The sequence below is a fragment of the Carlito syrichta genome, unplaced genomic scaffold (assembly GCF_000164805.1).
Source record: "Carlito syrichta isolate Samal-C Ts95f unplaced genomic scaffold, Tarsius_syrichta-2.0.1 Scaffold137883, whole genome shotgun sequence".
NCBI lineage: Eukaryota > Metazoa > Chordata > Mammalia > Primates > Tarsiidae > Carlito > Carlito syrichta.
Window position 1 is genome coordinate 95361 of NW_007081979.1, and position 12226 is coordinate 107586.

General features: G+C 39.5%; 1 protein-coding gene across 1 annotated transcript in view; it reads left to right on the forward strand.

Moving 5' to 3' along the window:
• HUWE1 (HECT, UBA and WWE domain containing 1, E3 ubiquitin protein ligase) overlaps positions 1 to 12226 on the forward strand; it is a 133891-nt gene that overhangs the window by 46897 nt on the left and 74768 nt on the right. Inside the window, exons 7-17 of the mRNA XM_021708454.1 lie at positions 1734 to 1796; positions 4189 to 4266; positions 5714 to 5761; positions 5844 to 5912; positions 6519 to 6618; positions 8535 to 8635; positions 9204 to 9354; positions 9467 to 9594; positions 9988 to 10128; positions 10341 to 10446; positions 11917 to 12159. Coding sequence (XP_021564129.1) covers positions 1734 to 1796; positions 4189 to 4266; positions 5714 to 5761; positions 5844 to 5912; positions 6519 to 6618; positions 8535 to 8635; positions 9204 to 9354; positions 9467 to 9594; positions 9988 to 10128; positions 10341 to 10446; positions 11917 to 12159 — 1228 coding nt within the window. The remainder of the gene's footprint in view (positions 1 to 1733; positions 1797 to 4188; positions 4267 to 5713; positions 5762 to 5843; positions 5913 to 6518; positions 6619 to 8534; positions 8636 to 9203; positions 9355 to 9466; positions 9595 to 9987; positions 10129 to 10340; positions 10447 to 11916; positions 12160 to 12226) is intronic.

Genomic DNA, 12226 nt, shown 5'->3' on the forward strand with positions numbered 1-12226 from the left:
TCATTGACATCACTCCTAGTAAAATAGTCCATTTTTAACCAGCTGAGAGTGGGAGGCATACATATCTGTCTCCAGGCAGCCTTTCTCACTCAGATTTCCACTAGAGAAGTAAACCCTAATGCCCTAAGGTATCCATTTCATACACACACACACACACACACACACACACACACACACACACACACACACATACATATATACATACATATATATGTATGTATGTATATATAACAAAATGGCTTCCCCTTCTGTGTTTCTAGAGTTCCAGTTATGTACCATTCTTTGGATAATTAATAAAATTATCACTCTTCATTTTCTGTGTTCTGTGCTTCATATATACCTGGATTGAGAAAGGCTACCAGTAGGCCAAGTGTAGTTTGAGAAAGCTGATTTCTCAAGGGGTAGACTGATTGATGTTTTTATTTGATTTTTCAAGTTTAGAAATAGCATTCTATAATAGATACCCTTGTGAATGGTGACTTCAATAATTTACACTGTTAGTTTGTTTCTAAGACTTCCTTGGGAGGTGGTGACGACATGATAACAGCATTTTACAAGGAGAGAACACTTAAATGTAGCGAGAGAGTGTGCCATATTAGGCTTCATTGGTAGCCTAGATCCATGGTAATTGGGTACCACACTGGGTTGGTGGGAATAAAATAAAGACATGGATTTAAATGGCAGTTGTGCTTGAACCATGCCAGACATGGATTACCTACAGAATTAAGGGAAGAGTAGAAGTAATTAGTTGACACTCATAGTTGCAGCTGGGATGACTGAGAGATATTTACATGTAGAAATATAATAAAGCTTTTAAGCCGGGCTCGGTGGCTCAGCCTGTAATCCCTGCTTTGGGAGGCTGAGGTGAGTGGATTGCCTGAGCCCGCGGGTTCAAGACCTGCCTGGGCAACTTGGCAAGACCTCATCTCTACAATAAATCAAAAAAATTAGCCGGGTGTGGTAGCGCGTGCCTGTAGTTCCAGCTACTTGGAAGGCTGAGGCAGAAGGATTGCCGGAGCTGGGCAGGTCGAGGCTGCAGTGGCTGGGAGCGGCCACTGCACTCCAGTCTGGGCGACAGAGTGAGACTTCAACTAAAAAAAAAAGTAAATAAATAAAAAAATAAAGCTCTTAATGCTAAAATGATTGATATTTCAAAGACTTTTGAAGATGCAGGCTGATTAATAAACAAGAGGGTATGACTGGAGTTTCAGATTTGGAAGCCATTTGAGCCTTTCCTCCTATTACCTGAGGGGCTCGTTGAGAGGTTTTTAGATTTCAGTGGCAAAATACAATAGTAATAAACAAGATAGAATCTTCTGCTTTGTAACAGCTTATGTCAGAATGAGAGGAACCGAAAAGTGGGTGGTTTTATCTTAGTGAGGAAGATGAGCAGGCAGAGCATCAGGCAAGGCCTGATGGGACATGACTGACCTGTCAGCAAGCATGATTACAGGAGTGTAGAATGCAGTGACTGGCAATTACTGCTTATGTTGTTCCTGGGAACATCCTCACAGAACAGTGAAAATGATCTTATTGAAGAAATCACCCTTAGGTGATTTAGACCATCTTGCCTGGCGTCTTAAGTTCTTGCTTCTGTTTGCTTCCTCTTCTTGTTTGATCTTCACATTGGATGTCTTCTCAACACTATGCTCCAAGCTGCTACACACTCTTAAATGTTTTACACACAAGGCACCATAAGCACTGTCTTAACACTGTCTTTTTCCTTTTCCAAGAGCTGGGGTGGAAAAGAGAATGGCTTTGGACTTGCAGAATGTTGCAGAGACTTGCATATGATGGTAAGTAACTCTTTGGGATATGGGTGTCTTTTGGCAGAGCTATGGTCCTTTTCTGAGCCTTACTTTTCAATAAATATATGGTATATGAAGTTATCACTTCATATCAGGACCTTTGAAGAACCTTAGATCATTTGAAATATGGCAGACCTTAGGAAGCAGTGTAGCAGTGCTTGGACTCTTGATGTGCTGTTGGTAGATAAAGAATCTCAAGAGACACAGTATATGTTCATATTCAGTTCTTGAGTAGGGAGATGCATTTGTTGAGTTAGTTTGAAAGTGATTTTTTAAATCCCAGAAACTACGTTTGCTTATATTCACACTGGAACTATCGAGCTCTGGACATTGTGGCATGCACTTAAGAATGGCTGCTTGGAGAGCAGTTCTACTGCTAGGCTTCTTGAGAACTTACACTCTTCTGTGTACTTTCTGTGTTTACCTCTCTCCCTTTCACCGATGTTTAAGTAATGAGCTTAAGCCATCCTCCCTTCTGCTTTATGTTGCTGTGGAACCACAAAACACAATTGGATTTCCAATGACAATTCTGTGCCTAGAAGCAACTGGTTTTCCAGCAGATATATAGTTTATCTAGTCAGTTTGTCATGTTTAGCACAAATGACTGCAGTGAAATTTAGTGTTTTTATCTTAGCACGCCTTTTCCCCCCAGAAAAATGACTCTTTTTCTGGTCACAAAAAAACACAAATTAGAGCAAGTTACTTTCCTACCTTATCTGGTATATTTCCTTTACTGACTATTTTATGAATAGATATTGGATGATATGGGAATGAGTGTTTTCTGTTTAATAATCACAACTACATAAATCCTGGGGTATACTCAGAGTTTGGAGTTATGAGAACCTAATTTTCATCTTAAGGTTTAGTTGGTTAATTCTTAGCCTCCTTACACATGTGAAAGCTTGTTCTTTGCCCCTCGGGCAAAACAGTATGATATATTGTACTAGGCTTATGTGATGTCTGTTACTCTTCTTAGTCCCAGCCTGTGTTAAGAATTCATACATTCTTTTATTTACTGAGATCTGGCATGTCATGAGACTTTTAAAAATATGATGTGTACTTTAAGGTGAAGTAATACATATACATTTTTTAAGATTCAGTGTAAAGAGGTATACAATGGTAACTTCTTGATCCTCAGAGGCAACCACTGCTAGTGATGTCTCCCAAAGAGATATTTTTAACAGACATACTATTGTGATCTTAATCTTGCTCATCTTGTTGCTTTCCTAGAATTAAAGAGAATGTGATGTCAGGGTCTGGTTTATGTTGACATAGTTTCTGTGTGTGCGGAAAAATGCATAATCATGAGAAGTGGTGTAGAATGGTGGAAAGTATGTGAAGATTTATGAAGATATGCCCATGAGGCATACTTTAAATAAAATATTTCAGAAGTTTGATGATAAAACATTAAGGTTTCCATGAAATTGTTATTTCCCATTCTTTAGCTAGTACCTGTACCCTTATATTTGTTCTCTGCCCTTTCTTGGATTCTTATTCAAACTGCTTGGCAGACTTGCCTATCTTTTCCCCCTTGGAAATAGCTACAGTCAAAATTGATCTCTTGAAATGAAAGGCAGCTAGTAACTTACAAGTAAAAAGTGGAAGCTTTTGGAGCTCTGGACTCCTTCCTCCCGATTTTGTTTGAACACATGCCATCCCACTTGAGCCCTGCTCTAGGACAAGGAGTTAAAGGCAAAACAATTATTTTTGTAGGGGAGCCCCTTGTAGTACAGGCTTCACCTACTAGGTAAGTGTTCTAGGAACCCATTGGCATCAGTGTACCAGGTAACATTGTGAGAGGCTGCATAGTGCTTCAGTGAAATTTTTTAGAGATTCTTTCATTGCATTTGCCCATTTCTTGATGGGCGATTTACCAGCACTCCTGCCCATACCATGCTGAGTGTTCAGTAGTTTTTGACCAAAAACAGGATAACCTCTGTGCCCCGCCCTCCCTATTGACCCAGTCTCATCCCGAGTGACTTTTTTCCCAGATGAAAAAAGTCCTCAAAAGCAAATGTTTTGCCAGTGTGGAAGAGGTGAAACAAAAAATGACAGAAACACTAAAAGGCATCAAATTTGACGAGTTCAAAAACTGTTTTGAGTAGTGGAATAAAGCATCTCGGTAGGTGTGGTGCATCAGATGGAGAGTACTTTGAAGGTAGTTGAAGTTTAGACATATAAGAATAAACACATGTTTTTTTAAATAAATAAATTCATTTGGGGGGGGTCCCAACTCATAGGAACTAAATGTACTGCTCATTCTGTTGCCATAGTGAGTTGAAGTGGCTGGACTTTGAGGGGAGAATTGGGAGATGATATTTGCCTTGTCTATAATCAGATGAAACTCAGTGTCTGACTCTTTGATATACTTTATACACAGAAATACCCACCCAGTGCAACTACACTACACTTTGAATTCTATGCAGATCCTGGAGCCGAGGTCAAAATTGAGAAAAGGGTGAGTCATTCAGAATTTTTCTGATAGTCTACAATCTACCTGTAAATGGGATTGACTTTTCTAGACCTCCTCAGTTCTAGAAAATGAAGCAGTGGTTTTGAGATGCATTGCTACCTTCCTAAGTTAAATATGCCTAACAGCTTCTCAGGAATAAGTGTTCACTGCAATCACCATCTCCAGTTGGGATGGTACTTATTTATGTTAAGAGCTGCTAAAAGACAGAGCTCCTGTTAAGGGACACTGGTAGGACATGTATTTTTCTCATGGTCTCAGTTAAGAATTCCAACATGATGTGTAATATAGTCTGGATAATGAAAGCTTGGGTTTCTCTACTTGAGCCGTCCTGTAAGAAGTCTCTATATATAGTGAATAGAGTTTGTTTTTGGTTTCTTTTGTGTCAGAGTCTCACTCTGTTGTCCAGGATGGAGTGCAGTAGCACATTCACGGCCACTCCAGCGTTGACCTGCTGGTTTTCATCGATCCTTCCTTTTCAGCCTTTCAAGTAGCCGGAGCTAGAGGCGCACGCTACCATGCACGGCTAATTTTTTTTTTTATTTGTAGAGATGAGGTCTCGCCAAGTTGCCCAGGCTGGTTTTGAACCCACAGGCTTAGGCAATCCACTTGCCTCGGCCTCCCAAAGTGCTAAGATTACAGGCTGAGTCACCGAGCCTAGCCGTGAATATAGAGTCTTAAAGTATCTGGTCATCCCATATTTTTTGTGGAGATACTAAAACATTTGGTTTGGAAGTAGCCTAGTGAATAAGACCCTTTTTCTTCTACCTATGTTAAATAGATAATATTTCTAGATTTATATTGTCTTGAAATCAACTTGAGTGTGTATTCAGAGAAAAACCATTTTCATGGATTCACTCTTTGCTATGAATATTGAGGCTGTGGGGGTTAAGTTAGTGAAAGACTGAAAAGGGAGAAAGAAGGACGAGCGCAGTATCTCATGCCTATAATCCTAGCACTTTGGGAGACCAAGGCAGGAGGATTGCTTGAGTCCAGGAGTTCAAGACCAACCTGGGCAAAATAGCAATACCTCATCTCTACAGAAAATAAAAAAAATTAGTTGGACATGATGGCATGTGCCTATAGTCTTAGTTACTTGGGAGGCTGAGCTTAGTAGAGCAAAGCTGTGTGGTGAACCATGAACTGCACTGTAGCCTGGCTAACAGAATAAAACCCCAACTCAAAATTTTTTTAAAAGGACAAAGATATGAAATGTTCTATGGTATGTGCATTATAGATTTACTCCTGGTTTCAAAGAAGCTTTCCTAATAATATTCTATAAAATGGTTGTTTTGGAGGACTCTAAAACTACTGTGATTTTAAGAGTGTTCAGTTAGGGTGATACCTTGGTTTTCACATGGCTATTGGAGTTCTGTGGCAGAGGAAACTGGGGTGTTCATGACTCCTAACAGCTCTTTTAACTTTTTAATTTCAGACAACTAGTAATACACTACATTATATTCACATAGAACAACTTGACAAGGTAAGAGAAATTGTGACTGTTGGCTCATTTCTTAATGTTTAGTTCACTTTTTGTTTCTAACTGTATTTTTTTTCTAATGTAGATTTCAGAAAGCCCTTCTGAAATCATGGAATCTCTTACCAAAATGTACAGCATTCCTAAAGATAAGCAGGTAGGATATATCTTTAAAATAGCCAGAGGATGTGGTTGTTATCCAAGTAGACTAGTGATAATGCTGGGATGGGAGAATGTCAGCTTTGGATTCAGACCATGGGCAAATTAGCTTCTGTGAACCTTAGTTTTCTTGTCTTTTATGAGGCCAACACTTAGTGACTTCCCTAGGTCCTGGTGAGAGTTCGAGGAAAACAAACTGCCTGACTTGCTGTGAGCATCTGATATGTGATAGCTTTCTCAGCAATTGGGATATCAAAAGAGAAAGGATTTAGTTGCGTTGGGGTTTTTTCCTGCTCATTTTGGCAGTGATCAAATATTTAATTTGATTAATAACCATCAGAACTCTTACCAAATGTTCTTTTTTTTTTGTCTATCATTATAGTGGCAGTGCTTGACTAACAAATGGGATATTAGGATTCTGTGAGCCTTTGTTTCACTCCTGTTTTGTCAGCTAACCTCAGAGCAGATGGAAGCAGTTATGTTTGATACCTTAGCAATAGCAACGGTAAACCGTTTTACCGAGCAGCCCAACAAGTTAGCCCCCAGAAAGAATATTCACCTTTTCGGTTTAATTTTTTTAAATATAGTTTTTATCTCCCTACAGATGCTGTTATTTACACACATACGGCTGGCCCATGGCTTTTCTAATCACAGGAAGCGATTGCAAGCTGTTCAGGCCAGACTGCATGCAATATCTATATTAGGTAAGAGAAGAATATTATAACTAACAGGCTTTAATTACACAGTTTGGGCTTGATTTCCTTTGAACTTTCACTCATCTTTGTGCTATGAGGCTTATTATAGCTACCTAGGTAGCAACTTAATTGTAAAGTTGCCAGCCTTTCCAGTGTTTACTGTATTCATTCATCATTCTTGAGCTCCTTAATGGTGGAGCAGAAAGAGGAGATGATGCTTATTGACATGTCTCATGGGTTTAGTCTTGGTTTGGGTCTTTTTTTTTTTTTAATGATTATGCATGTTGTTATCTCCCATTCACCCCTACCCTTCCTCATGCTGTTTTGTCTTCCTCCTCTCCCATCCTTACAGGGGTATAATTTAGAAATAAGGTCAGAGAATATTCATTAGGTAGTCAATACTATGCAATTAACTTATTTTTCTGTGGGGTAGTAGAATAGAAAACACATGATTTTGGAATCAGACCTGGGTTCTCATCCTGATTCTGTAGATTATTAGTCACATGTTTATCCTCTCAGCTTCAGTTACTTCTTTTTTCTTTTTTTTTCCCCCCCCCAAGTTGGCTCCTCACTTTGTTGCCCCGGCTGGAGTGCAGTGGCACACTCACAGCCACCACAGCCTTATCCTGCTAGGCTCAGGTGATCCTTGCACATAAACCTTCCAAGTAGCTGGGACTATAGGAGTGTGCTGCCATGCCCAGCTAATTTTTTTATTGTAGAGACGAGGTCTTGCCATGTTGCCCAGGCTGGTCTTTTCCTGGGTTCAGGCAATCCTCTCACCTCAGCCTCCCAGAGTGCTGGAATTACAGACATGAGCCACTGTGCCTGACCAGTTTCTTCATTTTATATTGAGACAGTGCTTACTTTAGAGGCTGGTCTGAGGAGTAAATAAAAACCTAGAAAGCAACCTACTACAGGCCAGGCACACAGGAGGTATAAAATGATTGCCACTTCCGTTATTGTGTTCCTTCTATTACTACTTGTTTGTCTCCTTTGTGGGGTTTTGTTTGTTTGTTTGTTTTTGGTTTTGGTTTTTTTGAATCAGAGTCTCTCTTTGACTCCCAGACTTGAGTGCAGTGGCATCATGATCATGGCTCATTGCAGCCTCGACTTCCTGGGCTCAGGCATTTCTTCTACTTCAGCCTCCTCAGTAGCTGGGACTGCGAGTGTGCAGCACCATGCCTAGTTCATTTTTTTGTAGAGACAAAGTCTCCCTATGTTGTCTAGACTGGTCTCAAACTTCTGGCCTCAAGCATTCTTCCCATCTCAGCCTCCCAAAGTGCTGGGATTACTTGAGCCACCACACCCAGCCTGTTTCCTCTTTTTAACTATGAGTTGCTTGCTATGAAATTCTTGCTCTTGTATTAGTACTCAAACCTATCATAATTTTTGGCGTGTTTGTGGGTAATCAGGAAATGTTTGTTGGAAACTAAATGCCCAGTATTCTCAGTGTGAAATTTATGAAAGTGGATTACATGCATTCTCAAGTTTTACTTCAGTGTCATACAAATTTCTGAGTTAGTATGCAATAGTCCATAAATTCTGTTCTTTACAGCTTGTAAAAGCATTTACATTAAAAACAGAAGCATATATAGAGGTTAAAATGGAAGTCTATCTCCAAGGCATAGTGGTATTATATAAAATATTGATGTGAAAAATTAACCGTTCATTCTCATTTCCTACTTCTATTCCTGTAAATTATTGCTCAAGACTACCAATACCTTTTATAAAGGAATTTGTCAATTCACTGGCTGTTTAGAGCTCATCACTATATTTGGTCAATCTAAAATTCAGTGATTCTGCCCTCCAATGCTGGTTGGGAAGGGAGTCCTTCCCCAGAACCTGTAAATGCCAAAAAATTTTGTCATTGGGCAGTGGCTTGACCACTGCCTTCTTGCCTAAAGTGTTTGTCTCTCCTTTTGCAGTATATTCCAATGCCTTGCAGGAATCAGCAAACAGTATCTTGTATAATGGGTTGATAGAGGAGTTGGTAGATGTCCTTCAGATAACAGATAAACAGCTTATGGTAAGTATTTACAGGTTGAGTATCCCTTATCTGAAATGCTTGGGACCAAAAGTGTTTTGGATTTTTTTAAAATATTTGCTTATATATAATGAGATATCTTATGGATGGGGTCCAAGTCTAGATGTGAAATTGATTTATGTTTCATATGTACCTTATATATGAAACCTAATGGCAATTAGATACAGTATTTTCAAATGATCTTGTGCATTTTAACTGTGACCTCCCACATGAGGTCAGGTGTGGAATTTTCCACGTTTGGCATCATGCTAGTACTCAAAAAGTTTTGGACTTTGGGATATTTTGGATTTCTGAATTAGGGATCCTGTATTTATATTCTCTGTATATCAGGCTTGTACCTATTTGCCCTTGTTTTTTCCCAGGAGGTTAGTAAGAACCCCCAAAGGGAAACTTGGCCCTTTTACTGCTTCCTGTTTGTATGTTAAGCTGCAAGATTAGCAAATGCTTGCCTATAGAATGACTTGAAGTTTAGAGTTTGGGATACTGGCAACTTGAACTTGTTTCAGTCATTTTATTTGACACATTCTGTGTTTACCTTCTGTTCTCATAGGAGATTAAAGCTGCTTCTTTACGAACATTAACTTCAATTGTCCACTTGGAAAGGACTCCCAAACTCAGCAGTATTATTGACTGTACTGGAACTGCCTCCTACCATGGATTTTTGCCAGTACTTGTGCGGAACTGTATCCAGGCCATGATTGGTACGTTTTGATGGTGATTATCATAGGCAAGAAAACTCCTGCCCTTTTCTGTTTTTTGCATGCTGCCAGGTTAACACCAAATTTTGAGCTTACTCTTTCTCTCTCCTTGTAGATCCTTCCATGGATCCATACCCTCACCAGTTTGCCACTGCTCTCTTCTCTTTTTTATACCATCTAGCCAGCTATGATGCTGGTGGTGAAGCCTTGGTCTCCTGTGGAATGATGGAAGCCTTACTGAAGGTGCTGTACTTTTTTCTTTTTTTAATACATTGAGAAATCAACTAAGAAGGGGTGCAGAGTTGCAAGTTTGGAATGTTTCACGATGAGAGCAGATAACCTAAGAAAACTATTACAGTAAAAATAGCCTTTATTACATGTTGGGCACAAAGCACTAGGTTTCTTCTCTGTGAATATTTTATTTACTCCTGCGAAGTAATTGATGTCCTCCATACCTCAGAAAAGATTGAGTCCCAGAAGTAATAGAGCTATCCTTTGTGAAGCACCAAAAATCAAACAGGCTTTTTCCCCCTATACTGTTGTACCCCTCTGAGGCTCCAGATTGCATATATGTAAGAGAATAAAATTTATACAACTTTGTGTCTTTTAGTTCATTGTCCTTTTTCTCTCTGATAGGTCATAAAGTTTCTTGGTGATGAACAGGACCAGATTACGTTTGTTACCAGAGCTGTCAGAGTGGTTGATCTCATCACCAACCTGGACATGGCAGCTTTTCAGTCCCACAGTGGACTTTCTATCTTCATTTATAGACTTGAGGTATAATAATATATAAGGAATACTTTGCATAGAATTTATACTCAGTAAGAGCTGAGCCTAGGAACTGTCCTAAGAACCCTAAAGAACTATCTTATCTCTCTTCTGTTTCTAGAATTCAGTTCTGTCTCTACTTGCAGCATTCTTTCATTTTAATTGTTTTTAATCTGTAAAATATATATAGGATTTTCTTACTACTTTTCCCTTGATTATAGCATGAAGTTGATTTGTGCCGAAAAGAATGTCCATTTGTGATCAAGCCAAAGATCCAGAGACCCAGTACTACGCAAGAAGGAGAAGAAATGGAAACTGATATGGATGGTAATTAAGTTATTAAGTCAGTATATTTGTGTCTGAGATTTTTTTTGTTTTTTCACCCTAATTTTCATCCTTCCTCATAAATTCTAAAGTACTCAACTCATTTGAGTGTATATTTTCAGCAACAAAAAACTTTTTCTTTTTCTTTTTTTTTTTTGAGTTGGAGTCTCACTGTAGCCCAGACTGGAGTGCAGTGGCCACTCCCGGCCACTGCAGCCTCGACCTGCTGGGCTCTGGCGATCCTTCCGCCCCAGCCTTCCAAGTAGCTGGAACTACAGGCGCATGCTACCACGCCCGGCTAATTTTTTTCATTTATTGTAGAGATGAGGTCTCACCTGCCCAGGCGGGTCTAGAACCCATGGGCTCAGGCAATCCACTCACCTCAGCCTCCCAAAGGTGCGGGATTACAGGCTGAGCCACCGAGCCCAGCTTAAAAAACTTTTTCTGCAAATGAAGTGCAAGTTGTTTTTCACAAGGATAATTAGAAAAGGAAGGTACAAGTTGTTTGAAATAGAGGTAGGAGGTGAAGCAGATGGTCGAGCTGCAGTAGACCCCTATAGTCACTCTATGATGTCTTATTACCACTAGAATATAAGCTCCATGGTATCAGGATACTGTCTCTTTTGCTGTTGCCATGCCCAAAACATTCTAGATATTGAATGTCTGCTTGATAAAGATGTGGAAGTATAGACTGTGGAATGGGGCCTTTTACAATTTTAACTGTTTCAAGAAGACAAGGGAAAAAGGTATGTATGTATATGGTTGAAAATGATTGAAAGAAAGCATTTGTAAAGGTGGTTTATCACTTGGAGCTTTAGTGTATTTTATAAACTTTAAGCAGTGATTATGACTCTTATAATCAGTTAATTAAATTATTTAAGTGTGTAGAGTAAAAATTAATGCTCACCCACCTACCATAGCTACTAGTTTGGTGTGGTTCTTTCAAGGCTTTTTAATGTACTTTCAAATACCTGCTCACATAAGTATGCCATTTTTTAAAACAGGAAGATGAGATCATAAATATTGTTCGTCTTGCATTGTTTATTCACTGGCTCATAGATATTTTTCCAGATCAGTATGTTGAGTATTAATGTTTTAATGCCTTTAATATTCATTAATTACCCTCCTAAGAAGGTCTGCCTACCATCTATCTACTACCAACTAATAATATATGGAATTACTTGTTGTAGTTACCACTCTCTACCTCTTCTCCCAATTTGTAGATGAGAAATATTGGCGGACTTCTTTTGTTAGATTGCTTTTGATTTGCATGTCTTAACTAATGATGTTAAATACCCTTTTATTTATTTGTGGGAAGCTTACATTTTCATTTGGGGTTCAGTGTTCTTTGTTGTGATATAAGTCATTTCACTTTAATGAAAGAAATTTTTTTCCAACAAAATCTTTTTGTGGTACCTTTTTTTGTAATATTTTTTTTGTTTGTTTTTTTTTAAGTCATAACTTGTACTTTAGTTGCAGATGTGACTATGGAAAGCAGTCCAGGTTCATCCATCTCTGTGGAGCAACGGCTGGATATTGAATTAAGGGCATCAAGTTCCAGCAGCAGTACTGGCATCTCCTCTGGCCCTGGCCCTGGTTCTGGCCCCAGCCCTGGTCCCGGCCCTGGTCCCGGCCCCGGTCCCGGTCCCGGCCCTGGTCCCGGCCCCGGTCCCGGCCCCGGCCCCGGCTCCAGCCCTGGTTCTGGCCCCCGTCCTGGTGCGTATACATGTTAGATGTGCAGTCTTGAATAGTGACGGAGTTATTAAACTAGTGAAGAAGAGGG